The following is a 21644-nucleotide window of genomic DNA, read 5'->3' as shown; positions in this document are numbered from 1 at the left end:
TATATAAAACATGTATATAAAACATAGATATAAAGCATACAAATAAAATTCAGAAATAAAAAGAATACAAAAAAAAAAAATATAATTGTGGCGTTTAAATGACATATGCATATTTATCTTGGTAATGATATATGCACATTTCATTATTTTATTTTTTTTTTTTTTGAGTATATGAAATTTAGATTATTTAAAATCTTATATACAACACTTTGAGCAGAGACTTACAATTCAAAAAATGAGAAAAAAAAGGAAAAGATATTCTCTGAATAATTCTTACACGATGAAAATAAAAATGTGCTAATGTTATGTAAATATGTATGTATGTATTATATATGTATGTATGTATTATATATGTATTATATATGTATGTATATATGGTAGGTGTAGGTAAAACTGTCAAACCTGTTACTGAATTCTTAATCCCTATGCGGTAAAAGATTTGTAATACATAAGATATATTTATTAAACTGAGGATGGTTAATTAAAATTTTCTGGTGTTATTTTAATAATTGGCAAATACTTTTTATTTTTACACATATTTATTATAAGTATGCAGAGAAATATAAGTAGACTATATGAACAAGCATTTCTACATGTACGCTTACCCATACTCATTCATGTACACATACACACAGCCGCATAAATGTATACATGTACACATATATATACATATGTCGTGGTGTTTTATTTTTCTATCCTCATATAATATGTTTCCCAGTTTGTTTTTTTAGATGCATTTTTATATGCCATCCTTTTAATTGGAATGTATTGGACGTTTTTGTATTTCATTAAGTAAGGTCTATTTTCATAATAAAAATTTTTAGCTGAATCGGGAAATGGTTTCAAGGTATAATTAATATTGGGGGGATATGGGGAAGAATAGGTAAAGGTATTACTTGACGTTCTAATTATTTCATATTCTTTTGATTTGGTTTTTTTATTTGGCAGTCTTTTAAAGTTATTGCCATAAAAATTCATTTTGTACAGATCACTATATGGATCGTTTATTTTCCTATTTATACTGTTTATATTTTTTTTTCTCGAATAATGACGATAATTTCTTTTGAAATTTAACATAAAATGATTTATTATAACTTCAAACATTTTCTTTCCTCCGTTCGTTCGCTTGTTTTTCCGTTCGTTCGTTTGTTTTTCCGTTCGTTCGTTTGTTTTTCCGTTCGTTCGTTTGTTTTTCCGTTCGTTCGTTTGTTTTTCCGTTCGTTCGTTTGTTTTTCCGTTCGTTCGTTTGTTTTTCCGTTCGTTCGTTTGTTTTTCCTTTCGTTCTTTCGTTCTTTCTTTCTTTCTTTCTTTCTTTTTTCTTTTTTTCATTTATGAAAAAAACTAACTATTTATTACTTTCCTTTTTTATAACATACCCCTCTATGCGTTATTGGAAGTGTTCTTTTTCTTTTTCTTCTACTTTTGCTTCGTCCCTATGTGCTTGCTCCTTAAATATTATATATGAAGGTCTCCTAAATTTAAAAGTGTAAAATAATTTTCTTAACAATTTTATGTTGTATTTAACCACGTTTATAAGTAAAATAATCGTATTTTCCAACATGAAGCTTCATTATTCACATATTATATATAAAATTTTAATTTTTCCAAGAAAAAAAATAAAAAAAAATTAAGCGCATCTACGTTTTATGTTTAGAACGTGAAAGGAAATTAATGTGAACTTGAGCATGGAAGTGCTAAATAAAAAAAAAAATAGAAAATGGAATGTTTTTATATTAATATAATGCACACAGCGTAAAAGCCCAATCCAAAGCTTCTTATAAGCATCAATGATGTTTTAAAGAATACAAACAAGGGTAAATACTTGTAGGTGCTATAATTTTCACGTACAGGCATACATATATATTTACATGTGTATGTGCAAAATAAAAGAAAATTAAAAAGAAAAAGTAAAATTGCCAGTATAGCATTTTCTTCCTTAATTATGCATTTATTGAAAAGCCATTTTTGTACATTACTATTATTATTATAGCTGAATACACATGAATATCAAAATATGTAACTATGTTCCTCTCAATTTCATACCTTGTTTAAAACAAGTTCTAACCTTTTTCCGTATTAAAAGATGTTCTAATGTACTTGTGACATTTCTCCATATATTTGTACTCTTGTTTTTTAAATGAAACTAATAAAAAAAAAAAAAAAAAAAAAAAAAAAATACATGAACAAGGTAGCTTTCCTGTAATTAATAGTTCCTTTCTTTTTTTGTTCCCGTAGCATGTACATATATATATATATATGTGTATATATTTCTATACATATGTTCATGTGTATGTATGGGTGTATACTTATAACAGTTTCCTCATTTGGTTATGAAGAAGTTATCGAAATTCCCTTTAGGAATATTACCCTCCTTTAACTGTATCATGTTTTTCTTCTTTTTTTTTTTTTATTTTCTATTTACCAGAGCTACTTAAATATATGCATTTCCTCACATAAATGTATCAACAGTTGTATTTACATTTTATTATGTAAAATAATTTTATAGAGGTTACTATTATTACATATTTATTATTTTTTTATGACCTGTACAGGAGAAATAAAAGTGGCCAATAAGATTAAGGCAATTTTTCCTTAAAAATATGTACAGTCATAATTTTTTTTTTTTTTTTTTTTTTTTGTGTGTTTCTTAGTTTTCGAAATGTCTTCGTAATACTTGAATGTATTATTGCCACTTCAAGTTATTGTAAAGTGTGTACATTTTACAAAGTAACAGTAAGTCAAAAATACAACTTAAGAAAGCATTTGCATAATTGAAATATCGTACTTATATTTTTGTACAAACAATAATTTCTAAATGTTAATGATCGATTTATATAATTTATTTTTGTCCAATTAAGGATACTATCAATCAAGAAAGGAGTCGGTTCGGTGAGTTAAGCACTGCATCATCTTTTAAAGAAAAAAAACAAAAACAAATTATGCTCTGAAAAAATAAGTTTTTTAAAAAGGACTGACATAGTTTTATATAAAAATAAAAAAAGATGTTACAACAAAACCATGTTGAATTGAACTTTTTTTTTAGAGTATTTCTCATCAGGTATGTTACAAGCATATATTATGTGTAACGGTGAAAGATGTGTATAAAGGCCTTTCCTTAACATGTTTTTTTTTTTTTTTTTTTTTTTTTTTTGTTTCAAAAAATTAATTGTTATTGCGCCTACATTAATAATTAAACAATTATAAGAATTCATAATGAGTAGTAAAAGAAAACATGGAATATCAAAAAGTGTTAAGAAAAAAATAAAATATTTTAATTTTTTAGTGGAATAAAAACATTCGCGATGATAAACTGTAACGAAATATGATATTATAAAAACGATTTTTGTTCGCAATAGTTATATAAGTACTGCAACAGAAAGGCAGTTATGAGTATATATATATATATATACAAGGAAAAATTAAATTAAACACACTGATAGCAAAATAAATGTTTTAAATTTTTATTATAACAAAGCCAGGAAAGGAGGGACGGGCTGAAAATAATGCGTTCCCGAGGACTCACACTTTAAAGAGAAAAACGCGGTCGTATTATACGCACATACGTACATACATTTACATGTATCTATTTATTGATTTATATCTATGTATTTCATTCGTAATAACTCGACTGAACAGAACTGCAGCTGCTCAAAATAGCTTCATGGGTCTACCCTAAAGGAATGGTTTTCGCCCTGTTCCAAAATTATTTTTTTTCTTTGTATTCTTTTCTGATAAAATAAGGAATTAAGCAAAAAAGACGTAAATCGCACACACCTTTAAGGAAAAAGTTTGAATAAATGAGAAAAAAAAAAAAAAAAAAAAAAAAATGAATTGAATTGTTACTTGCATATGAAATAAAACGAACATTTTTTCCATATAAAAATGATGAAACAGAAGAATTAAATAAAAGATTCCAAAAAAAATAAAAAAAAAATAAAATGTTCCATTAACTCAAAATGGCACTAAAAAATTGAAAGATAATATACATGGTAAAAAGAGAACAAGTCTGAACTCAAGAGTGCAAAAAATGAAATGAGGGAAAAGAAGATAAATGATTGTGCAACAGAAAGACACATACAATGTTTTTAATAAAAATAGGTGGGAGAACATCAAAAATAAAAAGAATAAGCAACAAGTATAATTAACATTAAGTGAAATTAAAATTATATAACCAAAAATGAAGAGGAAAAAATTTTTTAATTTAGGATGAAAAATAAGACGTTGCGGGGGAAAAGCTATTTGAAGATAAAAAAAAAAAATAAATAAAATAAAGCAAAATGAAGCAAAATAATAGGTTCAAGCATAATCCCCCATAAATAAGAAGCAGAAATGAAATGATTATGAAAACTAAAGGAAAAAAGATAAAGAATTTATTCTATTAAAAATGCTGACGAAAGATGGAAATGATGAATGAATTAATTACTAATATTGCAAATACCAGAAAAAAAAAAAAACATATATATATACAAATAAATATACAAATAAATATACAAATAAATATACAAATAAATATATAAATAAATATATAAATAAATAAATGTAAAAACAAATATATAAATAAACAGACAAATAGATAAACATATAAACGGGTAAACATATAAACAGGTATGTATATAAACAGGTAAGTATATAAACAGGTAAACATATAAACAGGTAAATACATAAACAGGTAAACACATAAACAGGTAAACACATAAACAGGTAAACACATAAACAGGTAAACACATAAACAGGTAAACATATAAACAGGTAAACATATAAACCTGATAAAGCAAAGAAAAACAAAATTTTAGGAGGAACAGTGTAAAAACAATGCTACAAAAATTATGTAGTTGAAATTACGAATTATAAAACTGCAATTGATGGCAGTGCAAATTTGAAGCAGGAGAAAAAAAATAATAAAAGAGGATGGAAAAGAGCAGTATGATATTAAATGTAAGTATAAACGTGAAAATAGTAAAACCGAATTAATAAAAAAAAAAACATATATATGTATAATATGTATATATAAAAGTGTATGTATATATATATTTATATATATATATATATGTATAATATGTATATATATATGTATAATATGTATATATATATGTATAATATGTATATATATATGTATAATATGTATATATAAAAATGTATGTATATATGGATGTATACATGGATGTATACATGGATATATAAATATTTTTTTAAATATTTGTATAAATATATGTATATATTTTTGAAATGTGGGTAAAATTTCAAGAAATAAAGGGAATAATATAGGATGCGAAAAATAAAGTAAAAAAGTGGAATGGGCTGCTAATTTGACAGAAAAAAAAAAAAAAAAAAAGGGGGGAAACGGAACAGCGTTAAGAGAAGTGTAAGAGAGGGTAAGAACAAAACCAAAGGGGTCAAGTGAACAAAATTTAATCAAAATGAGTGGCATCAAAAAAGAAGATGATGAACAACAGCAGCAGCAGCCGAAGCAACAACAACGACATGAGGGGGTTCGAAAAGAAGAGGGTGGAATAAACAAGAAGGAGGTGAAGAATGTAGTATTTCCATCAGACATTAAATTAATATATGGAAGTTTATCAAAAGTAAAAAAAAAAAAATCCTGGAAAAAAATTGGAAATAAGTATACTACTTTATTTAACAAAAATATGTATAACGTTGTGATGTTATACTATGAATTATATTTTTATAATAATATTGATAATTTTGAAATTGATGTAAACTTTTACGAGATTTATAAGGATCTGATATGCTTAATAGACGAGCTCTTTAGTTTGCACAATGAGGACATAGAGAAGGATAAGAAGATGAATAGTCGTAGTCATAGTAGTAGTCGTAGCGGTAATAATAATACCAACGAAAGAATGGAGAAAGGAGTAGATGATGTCGTTCATACGTTGTGCGATGTTTTAGATTATAAATTTTTACAAGGGGATAGTAATACTCTATATTTAAATTTTAAAAAAATGAAAATGAAATATTATTCCGTAGAATTTGATATGAACTTTTCTTGTGGCTTTTACAAAAACGATGACAATATTTTGTTTGAAGGCCTGGACATATACGCAGATAATAGTGGCTGTAGAACAGTGGTAGGTACTGCGAAGGATACCCATGGGGGTACTGCAGCTGAAGCAAGAGATGATCATAAGAACATCAACAAAAGGGATGATAGTAAATTAAACAATGATAATGACGGTGATAGGAATAGTGCCCATACATGTGTCCGTACTAATGGTCTTAATTGTAGCTGTACTAGTGGCCTTAATAGTAGGAGATGCGGAAAAGACAATGACCATTTGTTATTATACAGTGGTGGACGGAAAAAGGGAGGAGTAAAAAGTTGCGAAGCCAAACAGTGGTACTATAAAAAGAAGGATGAATCAAAAAGAGAAGATTGTTGTGTGAGTGAAAAAAGTAAAGGAACGAATGTTTTCGAAGAAACAGGGAGAGTAAGATATAACATAAGTAATTATCATAACAACAGTGATGATAGGCTTTCTTTAGAACAAAAGAATTTTGAGATAATGAATGAACTGAGAACAGAAGAGACCATTTTTATAAATAATGAAGATTATATAAAGAAGGATAGAAAAATGTGTTATGACATTCTGTACAAAGAACAACCATATAAGGCTTTGTTGCTGAAAGATAGGCTTCATTTGAGTTCGTCTGATGAAATGGGCAGTAATGATAGAATGGGCAATAATGATAGAATGGACAGTAATGATAGAATGGACAGTAATGGTAAAATGGGCAATAATGATAGAATGGACAGTAATGGTAAAATGGGCAATAATGATAGAATGGACAGTAATGGTAAAATGGGCAATAATGATAGAATGGACAGTAATGGTAAAATGGGCAATAATGATAGAATGGACAATAATGGTAAAATGGGCAGTCTTGGTAAAATGGTCAATCATGGTAAAATGGAAAGTTATGGCAAAACGTGTAATCGTGATGATGAGAGATACAGAGGCTGGAAAAGAAGTGCTATAATAAGAACGACATCAGACTCTGCCATTAGCCGAATTGTCAATGCATACTGTTCAACAAATGATTTGGACTCTCCCAAGTCCGCCCATCTTGGCACCGTTGAGGTGAGTAAAAAAGTAGGAATGTTGAATTGTGACGTAGCAAATACAAAAAAAGAGAACCCAATGGTTGATAATTATTTTTCGGAGAAGGGGAAATCTATATGTATACCGAAGGAGATATTAAATATTACTTCATTGCTAAGTAGTGGTGGCTTATCAAGTTTTAATATAAAAGACATGAATAAAGTAAATTTTTTTTATGGTTATAATAATACTAAAAAAGATTTTTATAATTACTGTTATTCTTATCTAATTCGTATTCGTGATGGGTTTGATATAATACCCATGGAAGGTTTTAAGTTTAGAAGTATTATAATCGACGGGGCAAATGTTTGTGCCAGAGTAATAAATAATAGTACAATTTTGTCCAATTCATTTAGTTGTAATGACAATGCAACAGTAGTATATGACTGCTATTTGTTACAAGAAATATATTTATTTTTTAAAAAAAAAAATGCAGAAGATATTTTAATAGTCTTAAATTCTGTGACTCAAAAAGGGGATGAATTCTTTTTAGGAAATAAAAAGCTGTTCAATTATTCCTATCTTGAAAACTTAATAAAGTTAAATGTTGTACTAATAAGCAACGAGAAGTTTTACCACAGTCGTAAGGGGAACATCGTTCGCAGGAGGACCTACGACGATGTCCTCATTTTAGAGGTCGCGGCGCACAGAAGTAAGTGCATGAACAAAGTGGGAAAGATAAAAAAAAAAATTAAAAAAAAAATTGGAAAAATTGAAAGAGTAGAAAAAGAAGAAAAAGCAGAAAAAGCAGAAAAAGCAGAAAACTGAAAAAATAAAAAACTGGCAAAATTGTCAAAATTGGCAAAATTGTCAAAATTGAAAAAATTGAAAAAATAATAAAAGTAACGGTGCACACTTAGTACGTTTCTGGTGCAGAATATGCGAAACTTCATTTATATGCTGCAAAGTTGAGTAAATTTTTAAAAAATGGAGAGGAAAAAAAGCACACCTTCGGTCAGCAGCTTATTATGGCTGTTTGCCGCACTCAACGAACTTGCATTTCCCTGTTTGTCTACCCTCCAATTATTTTCCTCGCATTTTATGCATATCATATTTATGCGCTTCCAATATGCATGCTCCCTACTTTTACAACTCCTACATATTTTTTACCCTTTTCCATAGTTTCACTGCTTTTTTTTTTTTTTTTTTTTTTAACCCCACAGAAGGATGTGTTATATCAAACGACAATTTCAAGGACGTCGAAAAGCTCAAGTCGCACAAGGATATAAAAAATATTATATCATATTACGTTATAAAGCATAGTTATGACAAAAATAAAGGTTTCTGTTTGGATTTAACAAAAAAACCATTGAAATTTATTTTAAATTCTTTATTTCAAAAAATTACATAAATGATGTTCTATTTTTAAAAAATACTCCTTTTTTTGTGTAGTCAATTTGTTACACATAATTGCTAATATTTTTGTTATATTTTAAAATGGACTTATTGTACAAATGTGTGTTTTTTCTTTTTCTTTTTTCTTTTTCTTTTTTTTTTTCGTTTTTTTTTTCTTTTTTTCCCTTCCACTTATAGTCTTCCCTATCTGACTTACAAAAAATACAGGTAGTCATTCATGCATACTACTCTGTTAAGTCTTAAAGCGTGTGTGTCAGTCATATTTAAAGGGGGAAGAGTTGTTAACATATAGATATGGTTACATAGACATGCACCTATATATATACGCACATATACGTGCAATGCATATATACATAAACATATATACAGTTTTATGTAAGCACATGGGTATGCATAAATACAAAAGGTACACACCATTTATGAGCAAACAATTTTTCTTAATAAACTTCTTTAAAAATTTTAAGCTTTGATTTGATTTTTTTTATTTTATTTGATTTGATTTTTTTTATTTCATTTAATTTATTTTATTCGATTTGATTTTTTTTATTTTATTTAATCTATTTGATTTGATTTGATTTGATTTTTTTTATTTGATTTGATTTTTTTTATTTGATTTTATTTAATTTATTTGATTTGATTTGATTTTTTTTATTTGATTTGATTTAATTTTTTTTATATTTTCTGTTATTGTTACTAAAATGATTGCTACTGTTTTACTGATGGTGTTTTTTATTGGTGCAAAAAATATTAGAAGTCATTTTTTAATTCTCTCAATTTATCTAATATTTGTATTTCGTCATTTGTGTTAAATTTGTTGGTATATTGATGAGTCCTAAAGAATGGGTTTATTAAATTCTCCTTTTCAATTGTCGATGGAACTGAATGATTTTTATTTTTAATTTTTTCCTCAACCTCCTTCATTGTATTTATCATGTGTTCATTATCCTTCTCAATGCTCAAGGCAAACCTGTAATTTGGTGCATTTTGTATACAGCAGTGATAACACAAATGAACGATGTAAAACATATGCAATATATATATATATATATATATATATATATATACATATGATAAATGTATACATATGTACACATCAGCTGAGTTTAAAAAATTTCCGAAGAGAAAGCCATCATTTTGTAAAAACAAAAACTGAACAACAAAAATGGAAATCAAACTTGTACGTACAGTGATGGCATTTTTGTTGCACCAATATTTCTAATGTCACAGGTTTTATTTTATTATTTTGTAATTTATTTTGTAATTTATTTTGTAATTTATTTTGTATTTATTTTGTATTTATTTTGTATTTATTTTGTATTTATTTTGTAATTTATTAATTTATTTTTTTGCTTATTTTTTAATATTTTATTTATTTTTTTGCTTATTTTTTAATATTTTATTTATTTTTTTTAAATTCGTCATGTGTACCTTAAATTGTTCAGGGTGTACTCATGACCGCAATATATTAACGTTTCCTTTCTTAACGTTTTCACTTTTTCTATGTTCTTAAACATCTCTCTTGCACTACCTTCAAAGAACCGACCACACCCAGCTATAAATAATGTATCTCCAGTAAATAAAATAGGATCATAATTATAATCTTCGTTCTTGTTTTCATCAGTTCTATACACATAGTACATAATATGACCCCTGGTATGACATGGTGCGTGTATAGCTTTTATACATAAATCCCCTGAAAAAAAAGAAAAAAATGGTATATTTTCTTTTTTCCTTTTATTTCCTTTTTTTTTTTTTTTCCCCTTCCAGAAGTTGCATCCTTCATTGAGCAATCTTTACTTTGATGTGCTCCCAAAATGGTGTTATATCAGTTCGTATATTGTCTATTTACTCATCAGTTAATAATTTAAATGGGAATTTCTTTTCCTTTTTCTATTTTTTTTTTTTTTTTTTTTATAATTACCTAGACGGATAATTTGACTGTCGTAAACCTTTTCACTAACACCAGGCGTTGCTTCGTAGGCCGACCCAACGACTTTTATTTTTTTCCTTAGCTCCTTCATTCTTATATTCCCCCCTTTGATGAATGGGAAAAGATAATGTGATATACGCGCAAAGAGAAATAATATGTGAGCAGAAAAATACCAAAGTGAGGAAGGTATGAAATGGGCGATAATAAAGAATATCATAAATATGGGTAAAAATTAATAAATAATAAAAAGGAATGTTTTGTTTTTTAACATTTATCTATATATATCTATATATATCTATATATCTATATATATCTATATATATCTGTATATCTATATATATCTGTATATCTATATATATATATATATATATAGCTACATTTTGTGCATATACAAATATTCAGTTCACCCAGTTTTTCTATTTTACCTGAATGATCATAATGATGATGTGTGCATAAAACATATTCTAAGTCCACACCTAGATGTTCTATCTTCCTTAGAATCTGAAATGTGTAGGTGCAAAGAAGGGGAAAACAAAATTTTAGGAAAGGATGTAAAAAAATAAAAAAAAAATATTATATATTGAAAAGTAAAAATTACAAATTGAAAAGTAAAAATTACAAATTGAAAAGTAAAAATTACAAATTGAAAAGTAAAAATTATAAATTGAAAGGTAAAAATTAAAATATAAAAACTAAATATATGTTAGGAAGTTGTCCGCACTTTTTCTGGCTCTACGGGGTCAACGCATGCTGCCTTTTTCGTTTTTCTGCAGATATGAAAAATTAATGTTATTTACTTTTTTATGAACATAGGCACCCTCAGGTATGCGCGCATAGACTTATATATGTATATATATATATATATATACAGATAGATGGATACACCCATGCATACACAGATATAAATGTATATATTTATATATATATATACAGATAGATGGATACACCCATGCATACACAGATATAAATGTATATATATATATATATATATATACAGATAGATGGATACACCCATGCATACACAGATATAAATGTATATATATATATATATATACAGATAGATGGATACACCCATGCATACACAGATATAAATGTATATATATATATATATATATATATATATATATAAATACGTGTATCCCTTTAGCAAGCGTTATATAAGTTTATCGTTTCCTTTTTTCTTATTATATTACTCATCAATTACTACGTATGCAAAGTTATCGTGTAACGAAGGTATAACAAGCACTTGTGCACTTGCCTGAAATCAAATAAAAAAAAAAAAAAAGTTATATAAAAAAGAGATAACTCAAGTTGTAGTTATCCACAACAGTACTATCAAGACATTTACAATCTATTAAAATTATTATTTGTCTCTTGATAGTTTTATTTCTCGTCTTTTTTCTATTCCAGTTTTATTATTATTGTAGATGGCTATGCGATTTTGTGTTTATTCCGCAAAGTGCAAAATTAAATGAAACGAAAAATACATGTAACAATGGATATGCATATATATACATATATAGGTATATATATATGTCCATGTATATCTTGTATATGTTTTTCAAAAATATGACTGTAAATGGAAAACACAAATTACTTAGTTTTTCTTATTCTGCAATCTTGATATTATGCATATAACAAAATTAGTGTGCTTTACATCTAACAAATGTATATTGTTACGGAAGTATATATATGTAAATATTTATATACATACATACATACAGACGTATTTGTATATATATGGCTACATCAGTATGTATACCTTCATGTTATCAAAGGTAAAAATAAAAAGGGCGGAAGTGGAAAACAAAGAAAAAAAAAAAAAAAATTGTAAATATAACACCTAAAAAGGAGTTGCTTTGTATTTATGTACCTGTTCTTTTAATTTTTTTTTAGAATTTTAAAAATTTACAATTCTATAATTTTAGCATTTAAAAAATAGTTTATTTATATATATAATAAAGCATGAAAAACCAAAATGAAAAAAAATAAAATAAAATAAAATAAGGAAAATACATTTCAATTAAACCTTTGTTATTTTACGAAAACAAATCTTAAATATTTATAAAAATGCATATTTAATTGTAGATTCAGGTATTATATACACGTATACTGAATGCGGATGTACTTATATCAACCCCATAGTGTATGAATCAATGTATCATACTACAATATTAAGTACAGTCGTATTAATAGTACATTCCTTTTATGAACTCTATTTACGGGTAAAAACGAAAAAAAAAAAAAAAAAATTTCCCAAGAAAATACAAGAAATACAATTTGTTTTTATTATATAAAGTACATTCTTTTTAAGTACTTTTATTTATGTTTATGTTTATGTTTATGTTGATGTTTATGTTTATGTTTATGTTTATGTTGATGTTTATGTTGATGTTTATGTTGATGTTTATGTTTATGTTGATGTTTATATTTATATTTATTTCTATTTTTATTTTTATGTTTTTTATTTATTTTTTATTTATGATTATTATTTTTTTTTTATTAAAAATGTTTCATAAATTTTCCTCTTTTGGATGTTTGCTAATATGCATAATACATACATTGAAGGACTGCGCATGTCAGATATAAAGTTTCCTATATGACATATGTATATATGTTTATATATGAGGGTTTATGTATGTATGTATGTGTGTATGTACGTATATATATATGAGGTAGCAAAAGTTGTAGGAAAATTATGCTTTTAATATGCTATTATATATGCGCCTTACCCTGTACTATTTTGTTGTGTTCTCAAGATTACTACAGTGTATGCTTTTTATCATTGTGCTTATCTGTAGCTATGTTCATTTATTTTTATTCTTTAAGTTTGTAGCTCGTTTAGAGTTTTTTTTGGTTTTTCCATATTTCATCGAAGGAATATGCATATTAATGTATACATGTCTTCGTATTATTATGAACCCATATTATATATATATAATATAATTAGTTACAGTACAATAAAAATTAAAAGAATGAAAAGGTGTATTTATCCTACTGTTTGTTTAAAGCGGTAAATATATACTTACGTGTGAAACTTTGTCATGGTATATCAACGAGCTTAGGGATGAGCATATATGTACCAACTATATATATATATATATATATATATATATATATATATATATATATATATACATATACATATGCTTACATTAAAAAAAAAAAAAGAGAATATATTTCGAATGTCTGTTCATGCTAACCAGTAAGCGACACGTTCTTTACTCGTTTGACGTAAAATGTGGGTATTTTTAAAAAATTTAAGAAAAAAAAAAAAAAAAAAATGAATAGAATAAAATAAAATAAATAAAAGGAATAATAGAAATAAAAGAAATATAACGAATAGCGGGAATAAAAGGAAAAAAAAAGGAAAAAAGTTGGGTGTGTATACATATTTAAAGGGGTTAAAACTTCTATTCCCTCGATACTCTTGAGGTGTAGGAGGCTTCACGTGACTACGTTTTTATATGTAAATATATGCATACCAATATGAACTTGTAAATGTGTAAATTTATTATAAAGTGTTCATAAATTTAAAAAAAATACTTCTTCGATTTACTTATCCTTTTTTTTTTTTTTTTCCAAACACTTTTATAAAATATCTCCCCTTACAATACTATTAAGCTTTTGTTGGTTTACCCACATCTTTATCATCTACTTCGCTTGGAAAATCCTCACTAATACCTATTTTTTTTGTTGTATAACCAATAAATGCAGACAATAAAACTAACAGGACCATGTTAATTAATGCGGTGCTGATAATTATACCTGTGTTAGATGATGTTTTTTTATTTAAGGTCTCTGATATATTTTTAATTTCACTTAAAGCTTTTTCAGTGTCCATAGGTGTTGTTGTGTCTGCATCTTTCTTAATAGCATTGTTTTCATTGCTACTTCCCATAGTGGTAATAGGTACTTTCCCTGTAGTTTGTTTGGTCTTATCAGTTGTATCTGATGCTTCTACAATTATATCGACTACAGTGTATAAAATGAAAATTATAAATATGGAGGATATAAATCTTTTGAAATTCATTTTGAAGTGACAGGGTATTTTAAATAGGTTATATGGGTATATATATATGTGTGTATAGGAATATCTGTGTGCGTGTACATATATATATATATAATATATATATATTTATATTTATATTTATATATTTATATTTATATATTTATATTTATATATTTATATTTATATATTTATATTTATATATGTGTAATGAAATATTTTAATTTTTAGTGTACTAAATTGTAATATATTGAATAATCAGTGAAGAAACATAAGGAATGTTTCATAAAATAAAGAAATAATTATAAAAAATAAACAATTTTTTAAATATTTTCCCGAATGATATTGTTAAATTATATCAAATTACACATTAAATGACAGTGTGTATCGTCAATTATTAGTGTAGAGAGAAAAAAAAAAAAAAAAGAAAAAAAAAAGTTATTCAAATATATAATTCCAATTAACTAGCAAAATGAAATTTTAAAGAAAAAAAAAAAATGCAAAATCGAACATGCATTTATATATATGTATATATATATACACATATCACTAATTTGTGATATAGAACAGTAGGAAAGAGTTATATTATAATATCTTAAAACAGTAGTACTTCTAGTTTTCCATTTCCTATTTGCATTTTTTTTTTTTTTTTACCATGTCTAATAGCTGTTTCCCCGTTTCCGTAAAAAAAATATATATATATATATGTATATATATTATGTACATATTCATGTGTGTACATGTGTATATATGTGCATGTATTTATATACATACATTTTTTTTTTATGATGCGTATGTATTTTATACTTTTTATTTTTTTTTTTTACAAGTGTAGGTACGACATCACCAAAATAAAAATTATACACTCTATTTTTTTACTCATATGGTTTTTTATACGGACATTTATAGAAATTTTGTGTATATATACACATATGTTTGTATATATTTATATATACTATATATATGTGGGGGCTGATTTTCTTCTTTTATAATATCATTTCTCGTTCATAATAGAAAATGCGCAAAAGGGGCTTATTTTCTTATAAAAAAACGTCGCAAAGTTTTAAAATCATTTTTTTTGTTTTTTTGTTCTAAATTAACATAATTTTATACAATGCGCACATGTTTATATGTGTATGTATAGGAATTTATAAGTATGTTTAAGTATATGGGTGTACTGTATATATATGTGTGTACTGTATATATATGTGTGTACTGTATATATATGTGTGTACTGTATATATATGTGTGCACTGTATATATATGTTTGTACTGTATATATATGTGTGCACTGTATATATATGTGTGTACTGTATATATATGTGTGTACTGTATATACATGTATGTATGTCTATATTTACGAGTACACACGTAAAAGCTCACACATGAGCAAAGCACATTTCCTATGTTAAATTTTTTACGTACACTTTTCTCTTCTTACATCAATAAAAGTATCACAAAGAATATATTTCACATTATATAGTATTAATATAAAATATAATTAGATATTTTTTTTTTCTTCTGTTTTTTCGTATATTTATCCCAAATAAAATGGGAACTCATTAATTGAATAGATATACTTATATACTATAGTATGTGTCAGATTTTATTTAGAAACGAAAAAAACAAAAAAACAAAACACTTTTTTTACCCTCTGTACCCATATTTATATGTATAAAATATACTCATACTTATGTGAAACTTAATAGACAGCCATTATCGCACTATTTTGTATTTTCTAAAAACGCAGTTTTATTGTACATTTAAAAAGGTCTGCATTTTTTCTTCCTTGGAGAACTATATCTTTCTTTTATTTGTTAAAACTTAAACTTGACACACATTATGCTCAGGATATTAAACAGATTTAATTCATATCTATAAAATTTCACAGTATATTATCAGTGAGAACCTCCCCCCCTCTCTCAAAAAAGAAAAAAAAAAGAATTTGTTTAAATGGAAAGGTATTCAGTGTATTAACATGTAAAAACTGTTCAAGCTTAATTTATTACTAAACGATTGTTATTTCGAGGTTTTCATGTATGACCAACCGTATTATATTAAGCATACGCATTATTATACACCCTCGCATACATATATACATGCATACATATATATGTATATATACATTTATACATACATACATACGTACATATAAATATATATACATGTGTTATATTTCATGCCCCTTATATACTATAACATTTGAGCGTAACTTTTCATTTAATGACAGTTAAGCACAGAACTGCCTTTTGTATAGGCAATTTACGAGGAAATTTTCCTTTACTGTTTTTTCCTGAACAATTCAGGAAAATTTAAAAAAAAAAAAAAATTAACCTAGGCAAATAAAAAGTTCCACATTAGCGCTATTTTAATTGCTATGTATTAAAACTTACAGGGAAAGCATAAAATACAAGTGTAAAAAACATATAATAATATAAAATAAAGAAAAAAATTATATGTTCCCCATTTTCATATTTCTTATATAATTAGCAATGAAAAAGAACATGTATGCACTACCTATGGTGATCTTAATATTACACACAAAAAAAAAATAATAATAAATAAAATAAAATAACACAAAGAATTTCTATTGAACCATTTTAAAACACCTCTCATTATGATACAGTGCTTATTTATTTATACCCTTATATTTGTTATATCTTTTCCTTTTTTCTTTTCATCAAGTAAAAGTCTGTAGTTCTGCTTGTTTTCCATCTTATTCGTTGTCTTTTTCTTTTTCTTTTTTTTCTTCTATAAACTTAATTTTTTCTGTCACACAAATTTGTGTTACACGAATGTATAGCTATTTTTAGGGGAAAAGGGGAATAGTACATTTTATTTTGTAAAACATACATCTCAATAATAAAAGGGTATAAGGGTAAGCCTTTGTATTAGCTTTTTCCGTTTTTCCATTTTTCCGTTTTTCCATTTTTCCGTTTTTCCTTTTTTCCGTTTTTCCTTTTTTTTGTATGTGGGAATAACCAATCAACATATCCATATAAACTTAAGCGTGAAAATTACTCAACATAAAAAATGATACATACATACGTACATGCATACATATATAAATATATATGTTTATCTACGTGTGAATGTATTTGCACACAATTACCAATATATATAAGTTTTTAACAAAAAATACTAAACGGTCAAACAAAAATAACGGCACATAAGTCGCTTTTAAATTTGGCCTAAGAAAATTTCGACGCTCAGAAAATGAGTACAGAACAAGGGATGTAAAAGGATTGTAGTTTTATGTTCATATGTACATACCTCTACGTATATATATATATATATATAGGTACTAGTAAAGGCTAATGGGTAACTGCTCTTGAGCATTCATATACATATAAATGAGCACATATATGGCATATTGATAGAATATACCATTCGCTTAAATTGAAAAATGCAGCATAAAAATGAAATGTATCAATGGAGCATCAAAATAATTTAATCATGAAAATAAAAGTACAAGAACGTACAAATATCAATAGTGTTCGAAATTTTTTTCAAAAAGGAAAAAAAGGCTGAAACAAAGATATAATAAAATAAGAACTGCATGAATGTATAATATTTGATTATCAGTAAAGCTCAAAGATTGCTACTAATTAAAATGGTTTTTCACTTATACTTTAGTGTATTAATAATAAGTACATATAAATATCCATACACATGTCACAATGAAAAAAAAAAAAGAAAAAAGAAATACGCATTTATAATTAAATGCAGAACTAAAAAATAATTACATATTTCAGGAATACACTTAGTTTTTTTATGTAGTTTTATTTTGTTATATTTTGTTATATTTTGTTTCATTATGTTTCATTTTGTTATATTTTTTTACATTTTTTTATATTTTATTTTATATTTTTTTATAATTTATTTTATTTTACATTTTTTTATATTTTTTTATATCTTATTTTATATTTTTTTATAATTTATTTTATTTTACATTTTTTTATATTTTTTTATATCTTATTTTATATTTTCATTTAAATTTTTTTTTTTTTTTTCCCTTTTAAAGCATTATTTTTTTTTATATTTTTTTTTTTTCATTATCCTTTTCTTAATTTATTCTTTAAACTATTTTTGGAGAAATATATATTTAAAAGGGGGAAAGTAATTGTGTTTATCTACAATAATTACATTTAATTATTTAATATATGTGTATATGGAGAATAGTACATAATTTTTTTTTTTCTTTTTTAATTTTTATTATAATAGATTATTCCCTATGTTAAATCCTTTTTATTTGTGTTTAACGCAGTTCTATTTCTTTTATGTAAATCCCTTGATATGTACTAATGCAAGGATAATTATAAATTTGCATTTACAATAATACATCTCATGAGGGGACATACACATACTGAAAATAAATGAATATATATATATATATATAATAGCTATAACTTTACAGCTCACAGTAATACATACATAAGTAAGCATAAACATATATATATATACATATGTATACATATATATATGTATACGTATGTTATAATTTTATGCATCTGATACTTTAGTTGTGTGTTATTGCAAGTTATGAGGGTAATTTTATTTACATATACATATATATATACATATACATATACTTACCCGCTCACCTATTTACACTTATACATGTACCCATATATATATATACATACGTATATGTCATAGTTATTTTAATTTTGAAATAAAAAATATGAGCAAAGGTACCATAAATACCAAAGTAGAGGCATCGCGTGTAAACGCGCTTGCCGCTGTGAGGGACTACAGAGTATGCCCAAGGCTTGAGTACAAAACCATTTCAGGTACACCTGAACGCGTATGTATTTGTATACAAATTCGCGTGTGTATATATGTATGTATGTTTATATATATGCATATTTTCAAGTTTGTAGTGCATCTTAGTGTAACTCCTGCATTTTTTCCGCTTTAAGATTTCATTCCTTGTGTTAATACATTGTATATACCCATTTAAAAACGAAAAAGCGAACATTTTTACGTGTGTGTAAAATATTTTTTTATATATTTACATTAATTGTTCATAATTTTTTTTTTTTTTCTCCCCTCCCGCTTCCTATAATGTGCAGGTGTGCAGGGTCCTTTAGTAATTATAGAAGATGTAAAATTTCCAAAATATTCTGAAATTGTAACGATACATTTGAGTGATAACACAGAAAGGCAGGGGCAAATACTAGAAGTATGTGGAAAAAAAGCAGTTATTCAAGTTTTTGAAGGAACAAGTGGTATAGATAATAAAAATAGCTATGTGGAAGTAAGTGGTGATATATTAAAAATGCCAATGAGTGATGAAATGCTTGGAAGAGTTTTTAATGGTAGTGGTAAACCAATTGATAAAGGTCCAAATATATTAGCTGATGATTATTTAGATATTAATGGAAATCCAATTAATCCTCAATGTCGAGTGTATCCAAAAGAAATGATTCAAACAGGGATTTCAACAATTGATGTTATGAACAGTATAGTAAGGGGTCAGAAAATCCCCTTATTTAGTGCAGCTGGTTTACCACATAATGAAATAGGAGCACAAATATGTAGACAGGCATCATTAGTCCAAGGAAAAGATGTATTAGATCATTCGGATGATAATTTTGCTGTAGTTTTTGGTGCAATGGGTGTTAATATGGAAACTGCAAGATATTTTAGGCAAGATTTTGAAGAAAATGGAAAAATGGAAAGAGTATGTTTATTTTTAAATTTAGCAAATGACCCAACTATAGAAAGAATTTTAACTCCAAGAATAGCATTAACAACAGCTGAATATTTAGCTTTTGAAAAAGAAATGCATGTTTTTGTAATTTTAACAGATATGTCATCATATGCTGATGCGTTAAGAGAAGTTTCATCTGCAAGGGAGGAAGTACCAGGTAGAAGAGGATATCCAGGTTATATGTATAGTGATTTATCAACAATTTACGAACGAGCAGGTAGAGTAGAAGGAAGAAATGGTAGTATAACCCAATTTCCTATTCTTACAATGCCAAATGATGATATTACACATCCCATACCAGATTTAACAGGGTACATAACAGAAGGACAAATATTTGTTGATAGAAATTTATATAATAGGCAAATTTATCCACCTATTAATGTATTACCATCTTTATCGCGACTAATGAAAAGTGGTATTGGTCAGAACATGACAAGAATAGATCATCCTTATGTGTCTGACCAGTTATATAGTAATTACGCGATAGCTCAAGATGTTAAAGCAATGAAAGCGGTTATTGGTGAAGAAGCACTATCAAATGATGATATATTATACCTGGAATTTTTAGATAAATTTGAAAAAAGATTTATTACACAAAATACATATGAGTGTAGAGATATTTTTCAGTCTTTAGATATTGCTTGGGAATTATTAAGAATATTCCCAGAAGATATGTTGAAAAAAATTAAGTCCGATATTTTGTCGAAATATTACCCACGTCATCACGCGAATTGAGGGGAGTAAGCTGTGGGGAATGTAAGACCACCAAAGGGAATGAAATGGGAAGAAACGAGAAGAAACGAGAAGAAATGAAAGGAAATGGGAAGAAATATGTATAGTCTCATATCCCTTTAGGCGTTAGAGTTGATGAACCATATGAAACGTTCTGTGCCTGGTGGGGTATGTTGTGTAGGTAAAAATTGAATTGAACAATATATAGTATATACCTACCATATTACAATATTACGGTATTACAATACTATAGTACTACATCATTACGGTATTGCGTGTACTTTGGGAAATAAGTAAATATTCCGTACATGAAGAACCGATAGGGCCATTTCTCTTGAGATTATCTGTTATCTTAGGTATGTGTTACGAGTATTATACATATACAGTATACGAGTAAAGGTTGTAGTGCTATTAAATCTTAGCAGTTGCGAGAAGAGGAAGTACATTGGTGTTTACAAGGGAGAAAAAATAAAAGAGCGTACGTGGGTGCGATTATGCACATGTGTATGCATATATACACATATATATGTATATGTACACGTGCGAATGTTTACTCCTACTTGCTCCATTTCAAATTTATAAGCATTTTAATTTTTTAAGAAAATCGACATTGCGCATGATGTATTTACGCATGTGTTTTTGTATGGATCTTTGAATACGTACGAGTGTTCAACTTTTAATAATTCCCACGTTATGTACGTGGTTCACATATGGAGGTCTTTTTTTGCTCCGTACAATGTTGTTCCATTTTGGCGTATGTACGCTATGTATACATATAAG

General features: G+C 26.3%; 5 protein-coding genes across 5 annotated transcripts; 2 read left to right on the top strand and 3 right to left on the bottom strand.

Annotated features, from left to right (window-relative positions):
- Positions 1 to 684: 684 nt before the first annotated feature.
- On the bottom strand, positions 685 to 1329 carry MKS88_000883 (uncharacterized protein; the record flags this gene model as incomplete). Its single annotated transcript, XM_067219525.1, has 1 exon — positions 685 to 1329. One exon carries the CDS (start codon positions 1327 to 1329, stop codon positions 685 to 687), a length of 645 nt encoding a protein of 214 aa, XP_067075251.1.
- Positions 1330 to 5417: 4088 nt separating this feature from the next.
- Positions 5418 to 7889, top strand: MKS88_000882 (NYN domain-containing protein; the record flags this gene model as incomplete). Its single annotated transcript, XM_067219524.1, has 1 exon — positions 5418 to 7889. The coding sequence occupies one exon, from the start codon at positions 5418 to 5420 to the stop codon at positions 7887 to 7889; it is 2472 nt and encodes an 823-aa protein (XP_067075250.1).
- A 1335-nt stretch (positions 7890 to 9224) lies between these two features.
- Positions 9225 to 12175, bottom strand: MKS88_000881 (cytosolic glyoxalase II; the record flags this gene model as incomplete). Its single annotated transcript, XM_067219523.1, has 7 exons — positions 9225 to 9444; positions 9906 to 10170; positions 10399 to 10512; positions 10833 to 10908; positions 11129 to 11174; positions 11601 to 11665; positions 12170 to 12175. 7 exons carry the CDS (start codon positions 12173 to 12175, stop codon positions 9225 to 9227), a joined length of 792 nt encoding a protein of 263 aa, XP_067075249.1.
- A 1851-nt stretch (positions 12176 to 14026) lies between these two features.
- MKS88_000880 (parasitophorous vacuole membrane protein S16) lies at positions 14027 to 14440 on the bottom strand (the record flags this gene model as incomplete). Its single annotated transcript, XM_067219522.1, has 1 exon — positions 14027 to 14440. One exon carries the CDS (start codon positions 14438 to 14440, stop codon positions 14027 to 14029), a length of 414 nt encoding a protein of 137 aa, XP_067075248.1.
- A 4660-nt stretch (positions 14441 to 19100) lies between these two features.
- Positions 19101 to 21161, top strand: MKS88_000879 (V-type proton ATPase subunit B; the record flags this gene model as incomplete). The annotated part of the gene is made up of 4 exons (XM_067219521.1): positions 19101 to 19209; positions 19492 to 20850; positions 20988 to 21032; positions 21118 to 21161. 4 exons carry the CDS (start codon positions 19101 to 19103, stop codon positions 21159 to 21161), a joined length of 1557 nt encoding a protein of 518 aa, XP_067075247.1.
- Positions 21162 to 21644: the final 483 nt, after the last annotated feature.

The sequence above is a fragment of the Plasmodium brasilianum genome, chromosome 3, assembly GCF_023973825.1.
Source record: "Plasmodium brasilianum strain Bolivian I chromosome 3, whole genome shotgun sequence".
NCBI classification, from domain to species: domain Eukaryota; phylum Apicomplexa; class Aconoidasida; order Haemosporida; family Plasmodiidae; genus Plasmodium; species Plasmodium brasilianum.
The sequence above is the reverse complement of the archived record's forward strand: the minus strand, read 5'-3'. Positions and strand labels throughout refer to the sequence as shown.